Consider the following 26611-nt stretch of genomic DNA (forward strand, 5'->3'; position numbering starts at 1 on the left):
ACTGACTCAAGAGCTTTCCGATTTCCATCCATTCATCCGTCCAGTTTCTATAGAGGGTATGCACGTAACGTCACAGCAGGTAGAAGACACTCGGGTTACACCCGCTGAGTGGCAGAATTGGCATTCAGCGCAAAAAAACATCTAAAATAGGAAAGAGCTGTGATGCAACTGACTCAACTCAAGTCAACTCAACTTTATTTATAGAGCACTTTAAAAACAACAAAGTGCTGTGCATAAATAACCATAAAACAACAAAATAGCAAGAGCAATAAAACAGTAAAAACAATAAAACAAATAGAACAGAGTGACGTCTCATGCTGGGTTGAAAGCCAGTGAGTAAAAATGGGTTTTAAGACTGTTTTTTTTAAAACGGACAGTGAAGAGGCCTGTCTAATGTGCACAGGTAAGTCATTCCAGAGTTTGGGGGCAGCGTCAGAAAAAGCTCCATCCCATGTGAGCACTCGCTTTGACCTCGGTACCTCCAGGAGCAGCTGACTGTGCAAACAGATTCAACAACAGATTCCATAAACTGACTCTTGTGCAAATTCCCTCTGTGCAATAATCCATATTCAATACCATACTTATGTGCAATAACCTATAGTGCAATAACTCCTGTCCATGTTTGCACTTGTACATATATTTTTTCTTTCTTTTTATTCTATATATATTTATATTTATATTAATATTTATATTCCTTTCTTTATTTTTCTTGACTATTTGCTCTTTTTACTTTACACTTGGAGTGGGAGTTGTTATTGTAACAAAAAGTAATTTCCCCCTGGGGATCAATAAAGTATTCTGATTCTGATTCTGATTCTGAACAAGAACTCAGAGCCTTTACAGCCAAGAGCTAAAGAAAAGAGAGGCATTCAGCAATCAGGTTCATATTGGAAAGCCAATTTGTGGCCGCCTGTTGATGTCCGTGGAGCACTGATTCTGTGGGAAGTCCTAAGAATCCTCGTCGATTCTGATCGCCTCTAATTTATGGAGATAGTTGTTTGTTTTCCCAACTAAAATCAGCCAAGATGTTTTTGCCACTCAGGCCAGCTGAAGGGGAAGTGTTATGATGGGAAAGCAGTCCCTCTGTAGTCACTTCTCATAATCTGAGACATGAGGGAGCTGTAGCCTCTCCCAGCCCAGCATATACGGCGTGTCACGCAGAAAACTCACGCCCACACACATCTACGAGAAACTCACAACGTCCAGTTCACCAAACCTGCCGTGACCTTTGTGCTGTGAGGCAACGGCTCTGACCACGGAGCCACTCTGCTGCAATGCTCACATAATAACATTCCCACAATAATGCGAGACAGTAATTCAACTGAGCTGTTCCCATGATGATACGGCCGGACAAGTCCCCATTATAATCCTGTTTACATGAGGGAAAAGACACTGAGAACCAGGGGTTTTATTGCAAAAGCATCAATTACATTTAATTATGGAGGGTTAGATTTGTGTGAATCTGACAGTCCCACTTTTATTTTGCCTCCCTAGCTCCGTGGAGTGCAGCCTTCGATGCTTTTCAAAACAGTTTGGTTAAGGTTAGGAAAAGGTCATGGTTAATGTTACCTTACGTAACGTCTCTTAACACAGACTTTCTCAATCTTTATACCACCTCAAAACTACTTCCAATTGCAATATGTTGAACTATGACTATTACGTTAAAACTCGCACTGTCACGAAAAAAACAAAAAAACGTCAATTCATGTCCCTGTACATGAATCTATACATTTCATTTTGTTAGTACATCACAAAAATCTGTAATACCAGGGTTGAAACTTCAGATGAGTCATGTTCACTGATCACAGAAAAAGTTCACACGAAGCAGCTTACCATGTTCGCTTCCCCACATTGGAGGTCAGACACAAAATAATCCCATTAATCCAACAAGAGCCTTGTGAAAGTGAAACGTATCCCTCATTTCTATCCCAAACAAAAAATTTTGCCTTAACTTTCAGTTTCGTAAAGAGATCTATCATGAATCAGGAAGCAGGTCTGCCTCTCTTTGTTTGAGCTCTCGACACCCTGCAGTGGTCAGAAATTGCTAAGTAATAATAATAATAATAATACATTTTATTTGTTATGGCGCCTTTCATGGCACTCAAGGTCGCTGTAAAAATAAATGCAGAATACAGCAACGACAGAAAAAAACACAGCATAAAAACATCACAGAAAACACAGCATAAGAAAACATCATAGAAAATTGCATAAAACAAAACATCATAGAAAAATACATTAGATTAGACATTGTGACACGCACCCCACAATATAAACTACAACAACTATTAATTCACACTTGCAGACCCATGTTTGATCACTACCACTGTTGGTCATGTCTTTTACATTATATTAAAAAAAAAAAAAAAAAAAGTGCAGGTTTAATATAATCACTGCGGTGTAAAGGTGCACCTTATTTTGGATGCGCATGTAAATGAGGCCACTGATTGGCTAAGCTTCAACAAGAAAGATGAAAACAGTGAAAGAAGCTGATTGCATTTGGCTGGGACGATAACCTGCTACCTCTGAGGTGATAATGATACATGATTGAAATCTGGTGCAACACACCCCCCTGCTGGTCAGCCAGGAGTGTTAAGGCAAAACATCCAACACCTGAAGCGACCCAGGTGGGACTCGAACCCACAATCCCCAGCTCCGGAGGCTGATGCCTTATCCTTTAGGCCACTGGGCCCGCTGCAGAGAAACTCAGGAGCTGCAGAGGCACGTTTCACGTTTGCCATGTCTGTTTAACAATCAAGACAGCAGGCAGCAATCCCATCTTTAATTCCCCAATGAGGGCCATCTGCCAAAATGCATTTTTAACAATGAAATGCGCTCTGAGCTTTGCAACAACCGCTGGGATCCTTTTGCTCCAACTTTTCATCTCCAAGCAGAGCAAAAAATAAGTTCAGACAAACTAATTCAACTTATCAAGAGCGGGCTACGGGGATATCATCTGTATTCATGCACCATGCTCCATTTCATAAACCTCTGGGTGATGTAAAGCGAAACCCTCCAGCCCACTTCATCACTGACAGCAGGGTTTTTTTTTTTTTCTGCTCACATCAGTGTATTCTGTGAGAAGTGACACCGGCCATCTGTTACCGCAAGGTGAGAGAAAACCAATCTATTGTTTGGTTATCAATACTTTATGCAGCATTACATCGCTGTGTCATATTTCCCCTGACAACATAGTGCGGGAACGTAGTGAATTACATTTCAGTCCTGTCCTGGATGAATCGAATGAAATCTGCCTTACGCCTGATGGAAAGAGGACATGACATGTTTTTATGAGGAACTCGGACACTTCATGCATTCTTAAAGGGTCCTTTACAGCAACACTGAGGGTCTATATAGAGGCATTTAGACATGATGCTGTTAAAAAAAAAAAAAAAAAAACATAAGCCCATTTTGTGGCTTCGTGGCTGTTTTTGTATATATGGTCTTGAAAAACAAAAATGTACCAGAGTGCACTGTATCGATCAAGCTTCATTTCACATTGCAAATGAACCCTCTGATATTTCTATTCTGAACAGTAGGTGGCAGCAGTGCATGGTTGCAGCATGTGCACCACTGAAAGTACCTGCACAAGGTTTTAAAGAGGAACAAAACCCCAACCCGACATATTTGGTGGCAGATGATGTCACCGACCATAGATTACAGTACAACAGGTGGTGACATCACCTGCCACCAACGAACAGACACCTGACTTTCCACCATTGGAGGTCAGGCTTCACACAGATTTGGGGTTGGGGTTTAGTTACTCTATCAGTCTCTAAATGCAGATCATTTTAGGGTCTTCTGTTTGCGTTTCAATCTGTTACAAATTTGTGGCTCTAGTGTGGGATGCTCACATGGGGCGGGGTGGCTCAGGAGCTAAAGGGTTGGTCTTGTAACCAGAAGGTTCCTGGTTCAATTCCCTGCTCCTCCTAACAACAAGCCACTGACTCTCTAACCACTCCAGAAAAGCAGGCCGGTGTCCTGCATGCAACCCTCTGCCATCAAGGTTCGAATACATGGCAGAGACTGTAAACTGCTAAAAGCTTTGTATGAAATGAAGAGCATGAGTTAGGAACTTGCGCAGAGCAATCCGTTTCTTGTCGCTACCGTGCTTGAAACAAAACATCCTGCAGCAAACCCCAAAGTGCACTGCGTCAGTCTTGTAATTTCCAGCTTATTGAAACGTTTGGTTTGATTAGCAGCAGAGCAAGACTCCAGATTTTTGGGGAAGCTTTTGAGTTTGTCTTGCAAACAAGTGGAAAAAATCAGAAAGTCCTAGTTGAAGACCATCCAAGTGAGAAGCTCTACAGAACATTTTTCTTGTGTTTATTTGTAATCACACAGAAAAATAAGTGGGTTCCTTCAAGGGTTCTTGGTTTTGGCAGTGGTTCTACATGGATGCATAATGACTCAATAAACCCTCTGATTTATTAAAATAATAAATAAAACAGGCAGCAATGGGGAAACTAATGAGAGTCTGGCACCCAAAGTTAACAGTCATGATTTGGGAAATTTATGAATTACTATCAAACCAAAAAGGAGGGGCTGCTATGGTACAAGCCACAAGTATGTGTATATGTGTGTGTATGTGTGTGTGTGTGTGTGTGTGTGTGTGTGTGTGTTTGTGTGTGTGTGTGTGTGTTACCAGGTCCGGGAGGTTCTCTGCTCCTTGTTGGGGAAGCAGGGCAGGTACTGCGTGATGTTGGGTCTGGTCTCAGGCCAGTGGTAGTGGAGTGGAGTCTCCTCTGGACAGTTTTCTGTAAGAAGAGAGAAAAAAAATGAGAAAAAATACTATTGAAGAAAGAAAAGGAGAAGAAAACAAAAAAAAGGAGAGGAGAGTGGTACAAAAACAACCAAATCCATAACTAACAAAGGGAGCGGGATAACAAAGGGAATAAAACATGTGAGATGCAGAAGTGTGTGTGTGTGCGAGAGACTGCATTCAGACCACAATGAAAAACATATAACACATCAAAACTCAAGGAGCTGAACTGCACAAAACATCAAAATCACCAAAACAAAATATAAATGCCCTCTAGTAGACTAATATGACAGAAGAGCTCAAGCAACACAAAGCAAAAATTCTTTTTCTCATCAGCAAAAACTGATTCATGTGACTGATTACACGAAATCAATGCAATTGATCAATGCAGTTCAAAAAATAGACTTTTAAATGACACAATTAACTCATCAGAGGGAATTACAAGAAAGAAAAATGCGAATAATTGTAAAAAATAATTTTAAAATATATAGACTGTGAACTGATTAATTAAAAGATGAAGATCCAAGTTCATGTAGAACCTCAAAGTTTACACCAAGTCATTGATCGACCAATCAGTTGACCGACCAATCCGTAAAAATAGCATCGATGGATTGACTGTCCGACCATTTGATCAACTGATTGATTGATTTACATGGGAGAATAAAAGTAGTGTTCAAACTGCGCTCCTCACCAACAGACTTCATGCTGATGGAGCTGTTCTGGATCTTCAGGGCGCCGCCCACCGGAGCGTCGGGGCTGGAGAGCCTGGCGGACACGGCCGCCTCGTCCAGACTCTCGTTGGTGGTGTAGGGATAAACCAGCAGGGCCTGGCAGGTGTAACTGGACGGACAGGAGGACACAGCACACGATGGTAGCCTGCACAATATACAGCAGGAGCCCAACGAGCCCTCCGTTCAAAGCCTCTAATGTGACGGGACTCTCTCCTGAGCGAGCGAGTGAGCCAAAATACGCGGTTAACATCAGGTAAAGGTTTGTCGTAATGGTTAAGGTTAGGAACAAGTCGGGAATTGTTAGCTACGGCTACCCGCAAACAAACACGGCTCTCGCTTGGGGTTTGAACGCAGGTCGGCTGAGTGAAAGGCAACCTACCGACCCATCCACTCGCCCATGTTTATCCTTTATTTAGCCAGGAAGGTCCCACTGAGATACAAGATCTCAAGGGAAATAGCAAAGGAGTTACACTCACAAAAAGTTAGGGATATTCGGCTTTCGGGTGAAATTTCAGGATGAACCTAAAATGCATTCTAACCTTTACAGGTGAACTTAATGTGACCTTCTGTAAACTTTTGAATGCACATGTCCAACTGTTCAATGTTTCAGTACTTTTTGCACAAGTTGCTGTTCTCTAACAAGGAGTTTAACGGCAAAATTCACATCAGGTGTTTGATGCTCCAGCTCATCGAGGTCGTATCATTAGGGAACGGCTGCTGGAGACTGGGGTACCTCAGATGGAGTGGCCTGCACTTTCTCAGACCTGAATCCCATAGAAAACCTATGGGATCAGCTGAGTCGCCGTGTAGAGGCTCGGAGCTCTGTACCCCAGAACCTCAATGTCCTGAGGGCCGCCCTTCAAGAAGAGTGGGATGCCATGCCTCAGCAGACAATAAGTCGACTTGTGAACAGCATGAGACGTCGTTGTCAAGCTGTAATTGATGCTCAAGGGCACATGACAAGTTATTGACACTGACATTTTTTGTTGTGGTATATCCACCACTGTTATTGGCTTTTGTTTCAAGAAATTGTTTGAGATGAGGAAATCACCAGTGTATGCTTCTACTTAAATGCCCTACTTTCATGATATAATATCACTGTAGTGTGAACTTTTTACATTTTCCATAAATTTCACCCAAAAGCCAAATATCCCTAACTTTCTGTGAGTAGTGTATATCCACACACAGTCCAAAGTCAAAGAAATTCTGCAAAAACAACAGCAGTTTGTAAAAGACCTTTAAATATATTCAAAGAAGGGAGGGCGTCTGAGGTGATGATATTTTGCAGCTCGTTCCACGCCCGGGGTGCAAAAAAGGAGAAAGGAGCTTTACCAGGCTGAGTGCACCCTGGGGAGACTTAAAAGAATCTGATTAGTAGATCTAGTATTGTAGCTGCTTGTATGAGAGGATAAAAGGCTCGAGATACCAGCAGGAGGTTTATGAAACAACTCCTCAGCGATAAATATCAACATATGTATTTTTCTCCTCTGGTTTAAAGAGGATCATCCTAAAAATTCGTATCAAAAGCAATAGTGAACAGCGCACCATGATATGGATAATCCACTTTTTTTATGTAAAGATGAAGTTGCATGCATGTAAATCACATCGCCACGGTCTAACACAGGTAGAAATGACTCACTTTGTCGCTTCCTGAACCCTACATCACAACGTCGTTATTTCCAAGACCACTAGAGGTCGCCAAACCGTAAAAAAAATAAAAATAATAATAACTACAGGTCATAATAACCTGCTGTACAAACAACCTGTGGGGTTGTGTGTTTTTTGCTGTGGGACTGTGTGTGCAGCCTATGTGTGGTGCAGTGCTGAGTGTATTATTTTGTTAAGTGTGTTAAATTGAATGAAGCAGTCTTTTTTTTTTTTTTTTTTTACCTCGCAGTGACGGTTCTGTCCAGCACGGCAGGTTGCACACTGGAGAGAGGAAAGGTGGAAAGAAGAAGTGAGGACTCAGTGGGAGAAAATGTGGATTTTTTTTTTTTTTTTTTTTTTTTTATACGACTTTTATTCAGTTTATTCAGGTAAAGGTTTGCTGGAAAAACTCTGCTCAGCTGGTGGACTCACGGGCACAGCTCGGGGGTTAATGCAGGGATGATGCTTTTATTGCTTCAGTGCTTCAGGTTTTCAAAGTCTTGCCTCTAAGCAGGGTTACTCTGCCTTAAACAGGGCTACAACTCTGACCGTTTTATATTGTACATATCAGAGGAAAGCGTTTAAAAACCAAGTTATTTACTCTGATGGTATTCTGAGTCGTCCTGATGCAGTAAACCCCTCTGCAGTTTCAAAACAGGCAGTGATAATTACAAACACTACACCGAGTGCCCCGTTAAATGTGGTTATATTTACTCAGGAAATACAGTTTTCTCCTGAAGTTGCTGCTTACCTGATGTAATCTACGAAGACCGTGTGAGTCCAGTTCTGAAATCTTTGTTTCAGCTGTTAGAAGCAGACAAATCACATCGGTCAGTCAACAAGTCAATCAGCCATCTGAACAATAGGTGAGTTTGCCTGATTCACTGTGTGTTTGTCTGATTGGTTTTTGTCGTGTTATTATTGAAATGTGAACGGAGGAATCAGCCAACGTTATTCAAATCTGATTTGTGCCGGGCGAATACGTCGTCCAGCTGTGCCGCTGATGCAAAGCTGGTCAGGATTTAATTCTTGCTGCTAAAACTAAAACTTTGGTGTGAAATTGTTGGCTGTCATCTTTGTTTTTTTCTGTTGTTTTTTTTTTTCTTTTATTCTTATGTGTGCTCGCTATTTTGCAGAAAACATGTCAGAAAACACTGGAAACTGCTCTATGAAATACCTTGAAGGATACTATTGAAAGTTATCATGCTCTGCAAAAAAACATCCATCTTAAAAAGTCATTCTCATCTTTAGTCAAAATCTTCATTTTCTTAAAAAAGGTAAAAAAAAAAAAAATCTTCCAGTGGGATGAGATAATCCCACTTAACTTAAGTATTTCCAGGACATTTTCTTGATCCTGGTGGCTGATCGGCCTTATTCTGCCTTGTTTTAACTTATTTAAATTTGTTTTGTAGATTTTTTTTTTCACTAAAGACAAAGACTGAATATGAAACTCAGCTTGCTAAGATGGATACTTTTTGCAGTGATTCAAAAACGCTCAACCTCTTGTCCACCTCCATCAGACACTGAGAAAAATCTGGGGCGATCAGCGGGCAAAAATATCTGGTGCAGCTTTTACACTTGAGTTAAATCACCAGAAAAAGGCCGCTGTGCTTGAACGTTTCTTACCCAGAGATCCACGGCGCGCTCGACATCGGCCTCGGTCACCTCGGAGCCCACGTTGTCCACGACAAAAGAGATTCGGTAGAACAAACCTTCTGCAAACGAGGGCAAAAGGAGAAGAAAGAGAGGAGAAAGACAGAAAAATACTTTGGTCTCAATCTGGCACAAGCTGTTTCACAGATTTAATGTCTTTTTTTTTTCTGTGCCACACAGCAGGAGATGAATCGAGGCGTTGGCAATAATCGAGTTATGTAAAAATCCAATTTTGAACTGTAAAATGATGAGGTGGAATGCGCTGCTTGACAGATAATAACAGCAGAGCGAGCGAGAGAGCAGGCGTTTCGCTTCTCCTTCTCATTTCCAATCAGTCATGAATCAGAACGAGTGACAGGAACACACGTTTCAGAGATGCGTGTTTCCTTATAATCTTCACTTTAAAAAAAATAATCTGTGACTTTCAACACATCTGTTTGCCTCCTGCCGCACCTCAAACATTTGTGTTACTTTTCAAAATAACACTCCAACACAATTAATACCCATTTTGGAAAAACGGTGCCTGGAATTTATTGACCAGCGATTCACAGGTAAAAAAAACAAATTTATCCTCAAAAAATATATATATTTTATATTAAAAAAAAAAACAACTTCATAAGACTCTAGAGGGCTAGATGAACTCTGATGATAACCCATGATGTTCTTTATTTTCATAATTTGTGAAAGCAGTCAGTAATTTGTGGATGTTTCAACTGAAATGAAGGCGGCAACACATGAGAGCGTTAATTCCAAAGAGCTGAGTTTAGTTTAGGAAATAAACATGGAGAAACTCAAATTATTCAATCATTAACATATAGACGTCACCATGTTCAAAATGATTTCCGAGCAAAGTTTTCAAAATTGGTGCATTTATCTCTAAATCTGCATGAACAATTGTTTTACCAAACGGATGGTGCTCTTTTCTTTTTTCTTTTTTTTTTTTTTTTTTTTTTTATCTAACCCTAACCCTAACCCTAACCCTATCTTTCCCCAAAGCAGGCAGACAAATGTGTTGAAAATCATCATTTTTAGGTGTGAAAACCCAAAAGCACAAGGTGATGTTTCTGAGTTTGGGACGTTTCAGGTCATCAGTTCTCCTGCTGTGCCTCACAGCGGCCACTAGGTGTCACTGCAGTCTCTATAAATGTTAGTAAGAGCTACCATACTGTCAGAGAGAGGAGATTAAAAAAAAAAAAAAAAAAAAAAAAACTCTTCTCCATCAGCTCTGGTGGGAAACCCCTCCAGCTGCAGACCTCGAGTGGTACTTTTTATTAAATTTAGGAAGAGCCAAAGACGATGTCTGTAAAATTCAACAGTCGACTTCCAACAGCCTGTAACATGGTTTCCTGTTATTTTATTCACTGTCAGGCTGTTGTAGCAGCACAGCGGGACGCCCGACCAAAAAGCTGAGGGGATTGAGAGACAGAGAGAGAGAGAGAGAGAGAGAGAGAGAGAGAGAGAGAGAGAGAGAGAGAGAGAGAGAGAGAGAGAGAGAGAGAGAGAGAGGAGATTTGTAGATAAAGAGGAGCCAGAAGTGAGTATTTCTACAAAAGACAATGTGGGAGATGAGAGAGAGAGAGAGAGAGAGAGAGAGAGAGAGAGAGAGAGAGAGAGAGAGAGAGAGAGAGAGAAGACATTAATTTAAAATGCACTAAAATCCAGCTGTTTTCTACGACAGGGATCTGACTAATCTCCTGCGCTGTGATTGGACAGCTACGCTCCGTGTTAATAACCTACAACCCCAACCAGAATCACAAACAACCAATCAGCGGCCTCAGAAACCCGACGGGTCCCGCCCATTCACCTGATTGACAGCTATACAGCCACAACTAAAGTAGGGGGCAGCGAGCTACCAATACTAATTATTGACCAAAAAAAAAAAAAAAAAAAAAAAGTAGCTATTCAACAACTATTCAACTAGTGCACTGCAAAAAATATCCACCAAAACACAAACTTTAGTATTCAGTCTTAAAATCTTTTTTTTTTTTTTTTTTTTAAACGGCATCTTTAAACTGGGAGAGATCATTTCTAGCTAAGGAATGTCTTCACATGAGTTGACCTTCTTGTTCATTCTTTGACCCGTTTGGATAAAATAAGATTTCAAGACTCAAAACTACAGGCCAGGTGTCCAGGTGAATATGTTTCACAGCGCATTGCTACTGTCAATACAATTCTTTTATTATTATTATTATTATTATTATTATTATTTCTCTACTTCTACAGTTGGTGTTACTGCATGACATACTGTTCCCCGATGACAGTCCACACAGACATGTAAAATGAAAGCGATGTTTACACTGGCATGGCAATGTGGCCTGGGATCCGAGGGCGGGGCGCGCCGTGGCCTTTTTGAGGCCGCCGCCACCGCCGCCACCGCCACTGTTAGCTGATGAGTTGGCGGCTTTGAGCGGAGCGACTGGAGAGGAGGACGATGAGGAGGAGGACGAGGAGGGAGAGAGGTTCTTTATGTGAAAAAATGGGTGGGCGTCGGCGGGGATTGGCGGCGTAGGGGAGGCGTGCGCGTCTCTGTCATCGCCGGCCGTCCCGTCACCGCCGCCCGGATTCACGCCGCCGTGCGCGGACACTCCTGAGCTCTGATTCGCCCTGTGACCTGACACGCTCGAACTCACACGGGGCGTGGAGACAGTCGAACGCCCTGACGCGCCCACACTCCCGCCTGGATTCGGTGTCGATTTGCCGCCGCCGCCGCCGCCGTTGCTTTGAGACGCCACCGTACCCACTGCGGCGTTTTCAGCCACGGTGGCGTTTGCTGTTCGAGTCGGTGGTGATGAAGGAGAGTCTTTCGGCGCTGCGGCGGAGCTCGTGTTTGACTTTGCGGCGGTGATGACAAGGGACGAGCTGTCACCCCAGGCGTGAGCCGGCGGCTCCGGCCCAGAGACGAAGCGTTGATCTGGGGCAGCGACGGACGAGCTGGTGGGGGGTCTCGGAGCCGGGGCGGAGGCGGCGTGCGCGGAGTTCAAACTCTGCGGTGCTTGGGTGAGTCGCAGAGGCGCTGCAGAGCTGGGCTGATAATTGGGTTCAGAGGACGGCAGGGGAGGGGTGGGTCGTATTTTAAGAGGCGCTGATTGTGCGCTCGGGGCAGCTTGCAGAGTCAGACCGCTGTCAGGCTGATAAACCGCTGCATCATTCATCAGCACATCGGCATGAGCAGCCGGAGAACCCCGTCCCAAAAAAGCAGAGAGGGGCTCATCTGAATACATCTTTCTCGGGGCGACGCCGTCGGGGTTAAATAAAGCGGACTGATTCGTGTCTCTGTCGGCCGCGGTGAGGTTATTCCAGGCCTCGGCTGACGACACACCGTCCGCAAATCCTGATGCATTTACATTCTGTGTAGCGCCGGCGGGTTCTGGCAAAACCTCCGCAGAAACAGAGGGCTCCCATTGGCCACCAGGGACTCCGTAGGCTTGGTTTGGAGGATCTAATTGGCTGAACTCCGAGAACTGGGTGATTGTGTACGAGGAAGACGCTGGGAGGGGTTGAGAACGGCCGGCTGGGGGCGATCGGGGTGTCGTGGGTGAACGGGGGAATGTGGCAGCCAGCCGAGTGGGCGGAAAGGCGCCAAGTCCTGCCTCGGTCATGTTGGCAGGTGCTGCCGGCGGTGACACCCCGGCGGCGGTCGGGAGAGAAAGAGGGATGGAGGGAGAGAGAGGACGAGAGGAGATGGCGACAGAGGGAGGAGCAGCAGGATGGTGGAAAAAGAAAGGAGGGGTGAGGGAAGGGGAGAGCAGGGAGGAAGAGGGGAGAAAGGGAGGGTGGGACGCCGGCTGCTGTCCAACACTAAGGACGAGTGTGTGTGTGCCCGGCCCTGACCGGTGACTCATTTCCAGCTCCTCGCCGGGCGCCGCGTCCCAAACTGGCAACCCGCTCGTGTCCGCCCACGTCCCGGAGCGAGCGAGCGTCTGCGTGTGTGTGCGCGTCAGACGCCCGGTGTTTTCTGTGTGTGCTTGATCATCCAGCCGCGGAGCGTGCCAGAGGGCGGCGGTGCCAAGCGGTGACACGAGGCCGCTCTGAGGCGCCGGCGTCCGGGTCGGCGCTGCGACCGCTGGATGTAACGACGGAGAAACGGGACGATGAGACGCTTCTTCGTCATCGTCGGCGAACACCTGTGAGCTCGCGGCGCTCGCGATGTGCGTCTGCAGATCCCCGGGGTGTGTGTGCGCGCTTGAGAGTGTGTGCTGCACATTCCACGCGTCTCGGTCGACGCTCGCGTTCGCGTGCGTGTGTCGCGATCCGGACGTGTGTCTCGGAGAAAAGAGATGAGAGACGGGAGGAAGGTTTTCAGCCGCAGAGTAGGAATATGAGGAGGAGGATGCGATCACCGTGGCAACCTGCGGCACCGCGGCAACCCGAGGCGTCTCTGGAGAGCGGACGGTGTGAGACGGGCTGTCGGGGTCGCGAGGGAGGGGAGTCAAAGTCGGACGGAAGAGGGAAGAAGACGCAAATGAGTGCAGAAGCGGTGATGTGGCCGTGTGCTGAGGGAGCGAGGGCAGAGCCGGGGTGCGTTCGGACGACCAGTCAGCTGTTTCTGCTGGTGACGTAACGCCGGCGCTCGAGCGATGAGACACATGAGACCCGACGAGCAAGGTTGCATCAACAAGCCCGTTGGACTCTGTCTGTCTTCTGTCAAAGATACGAGTGTCTGACAGCCTGGCTGCAGGAGAAGAAGGCCACAAAACCACCGGTGACTCCATCTCAGGGCCGAATGCTTCTAAGTGCAAATTTGACGGACTCAGTTGGATTTGATTCTCTAAATCGAGTCTGAATGCAGCCGCACTCGACGTCAAACTCTCCAACGAGAACCCCGAGGAGGTTTGCTCAATCTGACCTGGGGAGGAGTGAGAAAAAATCGAGCTGGTTAGTGTGGCTGAATGGGCGTCAAAGAGCCGATCACCGAGGGAGGAGGTCAACCGTAAGAGGTGTTCAGGAAGCGGTGTGTCCGACGCGGCTTCAGAAACGAGAGGAAGAAGAGACGGGTGGGACGCCGCCTCGCCATCTGTCGTCTCCAAATCCCTGTGAAGCCCGCCGGATGGCCGCGGCGACGGCGTGAAGGAAAGCCGAAGCCTCCCGCTATCTCCCTCCGCCTCTGACGGCGGGACGGCGTGAGCGGGATCGGCAACGCCTCGGGCGCCTGAGGGCCCACGCTGCGCCTGCCGGGACGAGGAGGAGGAGGAGGACGAGGAGGAGGACGAAGAGAAGGGAGGTAGAGGAACGGTGATAGAGACGGGGAGGAGAGGGTCGGTGGTGAGAGAGGGGGAAAGAGGAGGAGGAGAGGCCAAAGTAGGGAGTGTAAAGGCGACTGGGGAGGAAAGGGAAGAAGACAACGAGGCAGATGGATCAACAGAGGCGGAGAGAAAGGGAGGAGAGGGCGAGACGAGAGGGAGGACGGTGGATATCGATTGGCGGGGGAAGCTCAGAGGAGAGATTTCTGCGAGAACAGGAGAGGGAAGGGAGAAAAATGAGTGCATCGATGTGGGCCGGCGTGCAAGAATCTCTGCACGCACGTCTGCACTTTCGTATAAATAATCAACGAGTCGACTCCCAGCAGTGGAGTCCACATCCCTTCCAACGCCGTGTATTTCGTACACCCCGTCCTGCGGGGAGGTGAACCCGTGAGCTGCAGAGAGCGAGGAGGAAGGTGCATCGTCTTTGAGCAGCAGAGTGTCTACTGTTTGCAACTCTTCCCGGATTGCAAAAGGAGAAAACGTCTGCACAGGGAATATCGCTGTCAGGGAAGAGGAAGAGGAGGCGAGCTGCTCGGCGAGGAGAGGTGAGAAGGAGGGAGGAGGGAGCGAGGGTGTCGGATGAAAAGAGGCTGTTTCCTCGACTTGAGAAGCGGCGTGCGATACGTGTGATAGGTCGTGACTGCTCTCCAGCTTCTCTGAACGGTGCGGCGTTTCCTCCCTCCCTGTTTCAACGCCGCTCAGGAGGGTTTCAGTGTTCAGCGTGAAAACGTCATCTTTATTTCCTCCCACAAAGCCAATCATTGTGGGCGTGACCGCGAGGAAACCCCCATCAGGCTCTGATTTGTTCGACTTATTTCCTGCCAGGCCGTGGGGCTCCACAGGAGACCCGGCGGCCGGTTCCTCCAGGGAGTAGGCGGAGTCAAAGTCGTACTGGCTGAAGGCCCCGGCCGCGGCCGCGGCGAACTCGGCCGAGTCGTACGCAAACGGCTCAGTTCCTGACGCGTATTCGTCGACCAGCAGGGGGTCGGTCCAGTTACCGACGGCGGCAACTGCTGTGCCGTTTTCTTCCTCGCCGCTCGAGCTCGGCGGCGTCCGCTGCGGCGCCACGGGTTTGTTCTTCCTGTTGGTGAGCGACGACGATGACGATGATGACGATGCAACAGCTGCCGCCAGGAAAGCCTCCTCCGTATCTAAGTCTTTGTCACTCTGTTGCCATGGAGATGACATCTGCGACGTAGTCATGACGCCCAGTTCATAAAGGAGTCTTGAGCTGGTGGTTGCCGGGGTTCTCCTGATGGGTGCGGCGGTGACCGGCCGGCGGGAGGACGAGTTTGGTTGAGAGTCAGGTGTGTGTACGTGACCGTGTGTGTGCATCACGTACGAAGGCCTGGTGGTGTGCGTTGCGTTTTTGAGTGTTGGCATCACGTTCGCAGGCCTGGCTGTGGGTTTGAGCTCAGGCGGGGGTCCGGCGGGTTTGGTGACATGAACCGGCGGTCTGGATGTGGCTCTGGCGGCGGCCGGGCGTCTTCCTTCCTCCGGCTTCTTCCTCCTCGGCCAGATCAGAGGGGTGGAGATGAAGCCCAGGGAGGTCTTGGAGCTCCGGTGGCCTGGGGGTCTGGGGTGAGGCGCCGGAGGTGGGGCTGGGGGACCGAGAGATGGAGCTAAGACCCTCAGATGATGCTCTGGAGCCGGGGGGCTGGAGGTTTGGGATGGAGGCCTGGGTTGAGAGGCTGGGCTTGGCTTTTGGGCATGTGGCCTCAGGTTGGTAAATGAAGACGTCCTGTGCTGTGAGGACAGAGTTGTTGAAGCACCAGGGTCTGGAGCTGGATCTGGACCCGAGGCAAGGGACCGCTGGCGGAGAGCCCGGCCAGGAAGGCTGGGACGGGCGGCTGACGGAGCCCAGGTGTGTGAGTCTCTCCGGACTGCAGGCCTGGCAGCTTGAGAAACAGGGCTGACAGCGACATGCCTGAGTGTTCCCGGGTGGGAGGCTTGATCGGCAGCCAGACGCTCCGACCGGGCGGCGAGGTGCTCGGGCCGCCGGGGGAAAACGAGGGCAGCAGCTGCAGCGGCGCCGGTGGCAGCTTGGGTTGGAGATCTGGAAGAAGTCTCCTTGGCTGTCACCAGAATAGAATGCATCAAACCAGATGCCATTTTGGTGAAAAATCAAGTTACAGATGATAAAAAAAAGGCTATAGAGAGTGTTTTAAAAAAAAAAAAAAAAAAAAACCTAATATACACAAAGCATTGAGTATATTGAGTACCCTAACACACAGGTAGGACATACTGACAATCTGACATGAATGACACGAGTCATTTAAAGTCATTGATGTGATGAGGAAACTGTCTATTGATTGAGGAATGTTAGTTAATTTAATTGCTTATACTAAAGAATAATAAAGAGGTAAAAGTGACAAGAAAGGACGACAACTACTAAAGAAAATGAAAGACAGAAAAAACAAAAAACACCACATAATTAAGTATTTTTAGATTATCATCCACTCAGCCTGAATAGAACAACAATGTATATGAAGGGAAACTGTTTATTCCTATAGTGTTTATATCTATTTCTGTATAGGTTAGTTGTTGTTTTTTTTAGGATTGCACCTTGGGAAAGACACTGTTTGTGCTGACTACTACAAAAGCAACAGGTAATATTAATATTAATATAATGGTGATTTTCTGTCTGTTTCTTCATAAAGAGAGGTGGGTTAATGGTGACAGACTATAGCTGGTTTGAAACCTGGCTGGTTAAACAAAGCCGGGGGCAATGGGAGCTCCATAGGGCTGTGCAATATGATGATGTATATATTGTGGGACAATGTCTTTTGGATTTGGATTGACCTCCATCATTTCTGTCGTTACTGTCGCAAAATGTCACAGCAGTATTTTACAGTCGGAGCTTCAGAGTTGTTCTAAGTGCATCATTACTACATGTGAGCTTGAATTAAAAACAAAGACAGAACAAAACTGAAAGGACGCTGCCCGATTGGGACAAAATGAAAAACTTTGGATAAGAAATCTGACACCAAGCAGAAAACGGTGCCTTGCAAAGTCACAGCAGACAGATTCCCACGCCAGAAAAAAAAAAAAAAAAACTCCTCTACCTCTCAAAAAAAAAGCCACCAAAGGCAGGAGACGGAGAGAGAGAGAAAAGATGCAAATCACATGGAAGGCTGGGAGAGTTGAAAGCAAAAGCAAAGCTCATTTCTGTTCAATGTCACTTCCAAAATAACAGGAGAGAAGAGAGAAAGCGTCTTTCATTTGTATTCAGTTCACAGGATCATCAAAAAGTAAGCAGAGTCTCTCCTAAGTAAATAAATTAATTAAAAAAAAAATAGCTTTGAAAAGAGCTTTATTAGCGTAGGGAGACTGTGGGCAAGTGAGGGAAAACAGACAGAGGAAGTTGAGCCGCCGGACCAGGAGGAAAGTAACACCTGACAGAGGGAAGGAGAGATGAACAGAGAGGAGAAAAGAAACGAAAAAGAGAGTGAGGAGGCTGCACCAACAGATCCATCTGCTGCAGAGCCCCGGTGCAGATCGGACCGAGGCGTGAGCGTCTTACCCCGGGAGGACGCCGGGCCGACGGCTATGTTAGTGGCCGGGTGGTTAGTAGTGACTAGCGGCGGCGGCGGCGGTGGCGGAGTGAGATCCTGGGCTGTTAGCGGAGAAGAGAGGGAGGAGAAGACAGGAGGAGGAAAGACGAGAGGAGGAACATGGATGACATGAACAATGTGAGACGAGATCAATGCATTCTCACAGCACAGTGTGATCAGCTGTCTGTTTTAGTGATGGCAGAGCTTTTTCAAGGCATTACTGTAATCCATCAGTGAGTAAGGTGCTAATCTGGCCAGAAATATAATCCAAATAAATGCAGAGAAGAATGGAGGCACCTTATTTATTTGGCCAAAACTCAAAATCTTACCAAGATTATTTGTCTTATTTCAAGTCAAAAATGTCTTATTCCTAGTCATAATATCTCATTACACTTAAAATAAGACATGATCACCCTCAGAAGTAACTTGTTTTTAGACAATTGTCTCGTTTCAAGTGAAAATTTGCTTGAACAAGTGAAAATTTGCTTGTTTCATTGGCAAAATTTGTTTCTTGTTTCTAGCTAATTTTCACTTATTTCAAGTGAATTTTCACTTTTTCCACTGGCAAATTTTGCCAATGAAACAAGCAAATTTCACTTGTTTCAAGCAAATTTTCACTTGAAACAAGAGACAATTGTCTAAAAACAAGTTACTTCTGAGGTGATCATGTCTTATTTTAAGTGTAATGAGATATTTTGACTAGAAATAAGACATTTTTGACTTGAAATAAGACAAATAATCTTGGTAAGATTTTGAGTTTTTGCAGTGCATGTAGGAAAAAGCGCATAGAGTGCAACGAGTCAGAGCTAAAAAATTAGGTCCTTTTTTTTTTTTTTTTTTGCAAAGTGCTTCCACTCTTCGCCTGACTTGATCTGGATTATTCAAAGGAAACAACTAAAAACAGAGTTCCCGACTGCAGCGTCTATGTTTACATGCGCCGGAGCCACCTGGTACTCGGCCACACTGCGGCGGCTGAGGTCTCGTGCAGGTCAAACGGTTAAAAATGAGCCTCAAATCGAGTCTCTCTTTGCTGCCACGAGTAAACCACTTAACAGAGCATTCCTGTCCACTGATAAAACCGTCCGCCAGACAAAGAGGCGTGACAGATTCGGGCCGCCGGCTCAAGGAACAGGACATTACTTCAAACACAGCGGAAAGAAATCGACTGGGCCAATTGTGAGATTAATAGCGTGCACTATTTTCTGTTGACATCAAAAAAAAAAAAAAAAAAAGCGCCCATTACGCCGTGCATGTTCGAGCAGACTGAAATTGAAAGCAGGAGGAGATTTCCATGCCACGGTATCGCATTCAACATTAGAGTAAATCAGGCGTAATGGCGTTAAAAAAGCAGCTTTAAGTGGAACTGTGAAGTGAGGAATGGTTTAACTTCAATATGATTTAATTCACAAAGGAAAATATCTGTTCATATCAGGGTCCCAGGGGCAAAATCTGTTCCACTTAGAGTCAGTTTGGGTGTCTTTCTCCTAGTGTGACCTTTCACAGAATTATCACATTTCTACATGTTGACCTAAAACCAGTTTAACAACAGAATTCTCTGGGCATGTAAACATAGCTGATGACATGTATTCATGAAGCTAAATTCACAATCAAAGTTACAAAAAAAAACCAAACAAAAAAAAAAAAACACCAACTTCAAACACTTTTGATCTTTTCTGCCCTTCTGAGGCAAACGGCAGCGACGGCTTCTTAAGCGTTGGAAATGTCAAACATGCAGATTAGGGTTCAGAATTCATAATTATCAGATTAAAAAAAAACAAACAAACAATAATAATAAAAAAAATAATAATGCAGATAAATGCTATTAAATGATATGCAGTCCATTAGTGTACCAACAATGATTTATCAGCTCAGATGATACATTTTGAATACACACAGTGGTACTGCTGTTTAGCCTTACAGAGCCATATTTGTACATGTTATGTATGTAGGTAATTATTCATTTATTTATTTATTTATTTGGGATCACTCCAGGCTCGCTTGGTTAATAAGAAGACAACAAGTTAGTGTAACAAAAAAAAAAAACAAAAACAAAAAAAAAACCTAGCAGTGGTTTAGTTCCCTATGTAGCTCAGGTTGGTCTTTATTCATTCTAGGATGGGAATAAAAATTGTGATAGTGATTTTGTGTGATTTTCACCTCTTAGCACTAACTGGGACACAGAGAATAAGTTATGGCTCAGTAATTAGTTATTTATTTTTTGGGGATCACTCCAGGCTCGCTTGGTTACAGCTTTTTTCAATCGCTTTTTCCAGTTATAATGAAACTGGGGTCCACTTTGTCGTCATCTTCACCTCCAAACCACAGCAGAAGTTTTCTTTTGCAAATGGGTTCATACCTTTTTTTCATTGGATTCACACATTTTTCACCTCTCACATGTGTCATTTACACGGCCCTGACTCCATTGACTTCACTGTGGTGGTCAAAAGCAAAACATCTGCTCACAGCTGATAGAAATGAGCTGCATCACTGTGAAATCACTAGTGCACCTGCATCACTGCCCTTTCCACCAATCACCATTCACCAATCAGGATGCACCTACAAAAAAGGGGCCTATAAATTGTATTCTGTATTTTTTTTTTTTCAATTCCTTTGAGTTTTTCTGTGTAATACTGTATGGGAATTACAGTATTTCAGTTTCTGCCATCAATACAGTAAAATTTCACCTCAAAGTCTTTCTGAGTTTGGATGCAGTTCTTTACTGTAAGTTCACATTTGAATGTGCAGCTCACAGGAGAACCTTGATCAAACTGATAGCTGTATTTTGTATTCTGCTGTCAACTGTGTTACAGTACAGTAGAGCTGACTGAAGGAATCTAAGAGCCTTTTGCAAACAAAATGTGTTATTTTGGGAAGAGCGCCTCTCATTAGGCCTATGGATTAACTGTTTTGATACCAGGGTTTCTGAGTTGACAGAGGAGGTGAAGCGATTGAAAAAAACTGTAATAATAAGACAACAAGTTAGTGTAAAAAAACAAAAAACAAAAAAAACCTAGCAGTGGTTTACTTCCCTGTGTAGCTCAGGTTGGTCTTTATTCATTCTAGGATGGGAATAATAATTGTGATAGTCATTTTCTACACACTAACTGGGACACAGAGCATAAGTTATGGCTCAGTTCCCTCTCGCTGCACTCCTAACGAACACGTGTGTGTGTCGGTGTGTTCACACGCACAGAGCCGGGGTTAAACTCTTACCATGCGTCGTGCGGTTAGTAGCTGGGAGGTTAGTGGTGGCAGGGGAGGCAGAGGGCCTGTCACTGGTGGGCTGTGGGGCTACAGAGGAGGTAAACAACCACAAGACAACAGTCAGCACAACAGACACACAGCGGACGCTTTGGATTGTGTGTGTGTGTGAAGGAGAGTGTAAGAGAAAAGGGTTGGGGCAAAGAAAAAATGGAAATCACTGCTTTTGGTAGGTAACTCGGACATTACTGGACTGTAGGTGCATGGAATATATATTTAAAAAAAAACAAAAAAAAAACAAGTGAGGATGAAGGATTCAGCGATGCCAGGGTGAGAAAGCAAACCGAGCTGTGTATTGATAAAACTAAAAATAAAATTGATGATTGTGATTTTGTTTCTAAAAGATGCAATAGAAAGTTTCAGAGAAATACATGTACACGCTCACGTGCTGGGTTCTTACTTTATGGCCAAAATAAAGAAAAACATTTCATTGTAACCTAAAGACAATTTAAAAAAATATCAGTTTGTGGCCTTAAGCCGAGCCTTGACCCTGAAGGCGCGACTTGCAGAGCTTCAGGTTTCTTGCTATTCAGACGATATTTCCCATGAATCCTGCAGTAAAATTAACGTGAAGACGATGCAAAGAGGATGTGAAGTGCCATCCTGCTCGGTTCTGTCCTTGAAACTTGAAAGAATGGAACCTGGAAACTCAATTTCTTCCATATCCACATATCTTACATGAATGAGAGGGTGTGTATTCACAAACCAAGGTCTCACATACACACACACACAAGTCAAGGCATGCATACATGAGGGGCATGTGTATGCACTGCCATTGAATAGGTAATGCAAGGTCTATGGAAGCTGCCTATAGGAGACTGTCTCTTGGTCTAAATGTGCTTCGTCCATTAGAAGAGATTTCTATGGAGAGATTTAGAGACTGAATGCTGAATCAATAAGTTTGATATTATTGGTTTTGAGTCTTAGTGTCTCGTGATGTAAACTGTGGTTTCAAAGGCTTTTCTACACCGTTAGGAAAAGTCAGGCTGCCTTCATAAACACCAGCACAAAACAATTATCTAAATAAGCAGATCAACATCATTATTAGTAATATTATCAAATCATTCTTTTCCATGTAATTCTTGACACCTCAGTTCACGATGTTTCACCAAACTGATTTATCCGAAGAAAACAAACAAGTTACAAATGAAACTTGAGCAAAAACGACATTAAATCGCTGCTAAATCCAGCACAAAGTCTGAATTTTTTATGCACAGACAGTGAGACAGACATGGTTAGCTACCTTACCGGTGGTGGAGCTGGTGACTGAGGCAGCGTTAGTGGCAGCGGATGCAGCGGATGCAGCGGATGCAGCGCTGGTGCTGGTGGAGCTGGTAGTAGTGACGGGCTTGACTGATTAGCAAAATAAGTTGGCAGGTCAGTGGAGTTAACACACACACACACACACACACACACACACACACACAAACAACAACATACAACCACACCGTGTTAATGGGATGAGCCTGAAATGAGTTTGGTGCAGGACGGCTCTCAAAAGGTTTTTCTTTCGCTGCGTGATCAAGGAAGAAAAAAACGTTTTGAGGTGTAAATCGGTCCTGAGCTGAGCTTCCCGAAAGCGCCTTGCTTTAACATTTGCTGGGTTTTTTTGCGTGTGTGTGCCTTCACAAACAGCCCAAAGCCATGCAGGTGTAGCAGCTGTCATTGCAAATACCAATCGGTTCATTTATCCTACATTTAAAGAGCTGCCAGTGGAATTAAACGGACTTTTCCAAAACTTATTGATATAAACAGGACGCTTTTTTATTGAATTTGTTAAACTACCTGGGGAAAATATCAGTCTTTATCTGTCCCCTGGGCTGCATTCAGCATGACAAAATATACATTTATATACAATTTATATAAAATATACAATTTTATTACTCTCATAGGGTATGCAAAGGTTTTTTCATATTCTTTGCATCGAGCTACTTTATTCATTTTTTTAATTGTTGTGTTTATTTTTCTAAAGTTATGTATTTCTCTCTTATAGTGCAATGTCTGGACACCCTGCTGCTCCCGCTTCAGGATCAATTCAGTGCTGTCAATATCTATCTGGTTGGATCTGTATCTGTCTATATATTAGGGGTGTAAAGTCAAAACGTAAGAAAACCCTTCAGTCCGCAGTACAACCCACAAAGTGCAGCGTCTAACACTCTAACACACACTGAGCGGATGAATTCATGAAAATACTGCAAGTACTTGTTTAAACAGTCTCATTCGATTTTTGCCTTTGAAAGGAATATTTGTTGATTTCAAATCTCTGAATGAAAAGAAAGGTTTTTTTTGGTCTCATTTTTGGAAATATGTAAAATACAGAGAACATTAGAAATGGTAGATTTTGGTTTGTTGTTGCTTTTTTTTTTCTTTCTAATGTCCAAAACAAAGCGAACCCAAACTCATTACCTAAAATCTGCAATACAAACCGAACAGTGGGTTTACAGAACCATTACACCCCCACTATCTATCTATCTATCTATCTATCTATCTATCTAACAGGAAATTCAGGCCAGCTGATCTCACACTGACTCTTGTGTAAATGCACTACTTTTGAAAAACATAATCTTATTTTTTTTTTTTTCTCATAATTACCTTTTAAGGAGGCAATTTTGCTCAAAGCAAAGTCCAATAACAACTGACTAATGAGTACATTCTCAAATCCCAGAGGAGGACGTTTATTTACTGCTGCTGCCGGAGCCGCTCACGAGGGGGGCAAACTGTTTGTGGAGTCACACTGCGGCAGAAAAAAACTGTTGTTTTGTAGCCCCTTCAAACTGAACAACAACAGAACAATAACTCATCTCTGTACTGAAAACCATTACATCTATTTTTGTTCCATCGAGAAGGGGTCTGAGGAAACTAGAACTAGTTTTAGACCGATAAGATTGGTTTGCTGATAAATCAGACCAGTATAGGTTTTATTAAATATCAAACTTCAGCCAGTCAGTGTCATTCATATACATTTCTACATGTTATAACTGCTGATTATGATTCAGTTTTCATGCACTGTTTTAGTGTTTTCGGACCGTAACGATAATGAAAATCTGGGCAAAACACGTTAAACTGATGTGTTTTTTGTCATGAAAATGATCAAATTCACTGACATGATTATCAATGGAATGCCTGATGACGGCAACACTGAACAAACAAAAATTAATAATAGCATTGTGAGTGTTCAATTAAAGCATTTGCATTCCCAGGCGGTTCCTTTGGGCTCATTTTGAGGCGCTCTTTGGGAAGCGAGGCAGAGGAGCAGATGGAGCCTTACCAGAGGATGAGGAGCTGGCCGTGCTGCTGATGCTGGTGGTTGGGGTTAGAGGCATGCGGGTGGTGGGGGTGATGGATGGAGATGGAGTGATGGGAGGGAGGACTGGAGATGACAAATCAAAGAATACAGCACAAACAGAGGGACCACAAAGGAAATCAGTGTTTTCAGTGCTTGCAGGTCTGGATATCGTCCCTTGAACGCATCGCGGTATCGGTAACCAAACACAGTGCCGTTCTTTTTTTTCTTTTTCCTTTTATCTCACCATCTCCACCTCAAATTAGACTTCAATCGAGGTGAAAACTCAGAATTACATGGATCTGCTGAGAACCGCTTTATATCCTGTTGGGATAAAAAACATTAACCTAATCGAAGATGAGGCGCTCATTTTCATACATGCCGCGGAGAATTTATTCACCGCTGCAACTTTTCAGATGGAAAAACTGACAGGCGGGGGGTTAATTGACTAATGAAAACTTTGATGAACTCATTTCATGCTGCGGCAGGTAATATTTACCCAGTCTCAGTTCTCCTGAGTCAAACATATTCATCTGGATGAATCATCCTGGCTGCCCTCTTACACAGGCAGATAATGAAATAACAGTGCAGAGGCAAAGTGCACTCTGAAAAGTCAAACAGCTCTCACTAACCTTTTTGCGGTTGTTAAATATAATCCGCGAGGGAACTTGAGAGGGTTCCTTGAAGAAACATGTCTTATAAAGAAATTAACTCTCTTCAAAGAACCACACGGGAATATAATTTGGAATTCTTACAGCTCCATTTCAATCTTTGAGGAACACAAAATGGACACAGATATTTATAAATCTACACAGAGAAAGCAAGAGAAAGTGATAGAGAGAGATGATAAAGGCATTTTAAACCACGGTCTGGCTGAATACTCTTTTCTGATTGGCCGTTTGAAATTCATCCACTAACTTTTAAGCTGTCGAAGCTTAATCATTACTGACCGCAGCGAGTTATCATCTATCATCGACTTGATCATCTAACGAGCGGGTAGGAAAACACACCATTGGAAGTTTTGTTTCCTCTTCTTTCCTTTACATTACTGGCAAATGACCATGGTATAAGCAACATAATCACCTGTAATCAACAGTTTTAAGAGAGATTCTTTGCCTTTAAAAGTACTTAATTCGTACCTACAAGTTGATTATTCCTTATATATAAAGCTAGGGACACACCAAGCCGACCTGAGAGAACTAGCGCCAACTGAGGCCAATGGTCAGATGGCTTTGCCTGGTAAATACTGTCCTCTAACATAGTGGTTCCCAACCCAGTCAGCTCTACTCTTGCACACCTGACCCAATTAAGGCCCATGCACCTTCATGCACAGCCCGTTCAGGTAGATCTGTTTCAACCAATCAGCATGAAACCCTTAACTGGATCAGGTGTGAAAGAGTAGAGCTGAAACATAAAGCTGCAGGACAGGGGGGCCTTGAGGACTGGGTTGGGAACCACTGCTCTAACACACCATGAATGCTACAGCTGATGGTTGACATGTTCTGCACCTGCATGAGAGGAAATATCTCCATACCAGAAGGGGGCAGTAGTTTTATTCTAATTGAAAAGTGTACACTAGAAACCACAGGATCATGGAAAGATAGAGGAAGACAGAAGACACACCCTACAAAAACAGGAGATTATTGGTCACACTGGCGCTCCATGAAAGCTGATGATGCACGATCTGCTTGGTGTGTCAGGACCCTAAAATGGGACTAAAGTGAGCCCTGAGGTTTGAGTTTCGTTTGATCCGACCGCCCTCAGTATGGGCCACAAAAGCTTGACCATCAGTTTAGGAACACATCAGCTGAACTAAATCAATAAGTACAATGATGAAGATGACGAGGAGCAAGAGAAGGAAGAAGCCAGAGGAAGAGGAGGAGGAGCGGGAGGTAAAAGGTGAGAGAAGGATGGGAAGGAAGCTTAAGATGAGGAGGAAGTCGAAGGGAAGATATGAAGGGGGACGGGTTGCACAAGGAGGAAGGAGAGGATGAGGGTTGCTTACCGTGGGTGGTGGCATTAGTAGCATGGATGATGTTAGTGGAGTCAGTGGTTGGGGTGGTGGGAGAAGAAGAGGCTGGTGGTAGCGACGAGGGGTTGGGATGAGGGAGGGACAGACAGATGAGACAGGGTGATGAATGCTTGTGAAGCTGGATGACGACACCGTAAAAGAAGGCACAAATCACAACACATTGTTCGAGCGAGCTCTTTGCAATGTTTCGCTCATTTTCCCACCACAAAAATCACAATAACGTGCCGCAAACGTAGACGCAGATGACCTGAGACAAGAACCCAAACAAATGGCCTGTGATGTTAACCAAAGGGGAAATAAAATTGGCTACACTCGGTCAACAACCAACAAATGAAATGTCATCATAAATCCAATGTGCCCAGATATCGTGTGGGAATGATTTAGAACAACTCGATCTGGAAATCACTTTCCCACAGCAGGACTGGAAAGAGAAACATCATCATATGAA

General features: G+C 44.6%; 1 protein-coding gene and 1 non-coding gene across 2 annotated transcripts in view; both read right to left on the reverse strand.

The window, feature by feature from the left end:
* The window catches only part of adgrg6 (adhesion G protein-coupled receptor G6), an 84439-nt gene that overhangs the window by 32418 nt on the left and 25410 nt on the right, over positions 1 to 26611 (reverse strand). Inside the window, exons 9-13 of the mRNA XM_030047822.1 lie at positions 8764 to 8852; positions 7889 to 7941; positions 7381 to 7419; positions 5451 to 5599; positions 4643 to 4754 (exon numbers count right to left, since the gene is read on the reverse strand). Of these exons, the coding sequence (XP_029903682.1) occupies positions 4643 to 4754; positions 5451 to 5599; positions 7381 to 7419; positions 7889 to 7941; positions 8764 to 8852 (442 nt within the window). The remainder of the gene's footprint in view (positions 1 to 4642; positions 4755 to 5450; positions 5600 to 7380; positions 7420 to 7888; positions 7942 to 8763; positions 8853 to 26611) is intronic.
* trnar-ccg (transfer RNA arginine (anticodon CCG)) lies at positions 2617 to 2689 on the reverse strand. The gene has a single exon. It is a non-coding gene; the product is annotated as a tRNA-Arg (tRNA).

This window comes from Myripristis murdjan, chromosome 24 (assembly GCF_902150065.1).
Source record: "Myripristis murdjan chromosome 24, fMyrMur1.1, whole genome shotgun sequence".
Lineage (NCBI taxonomy): Eukaryota > Metazoa > Chordata > Actinopteri > Holocentriformes > Holocentridae > Myripristis > Myripristis murdjan.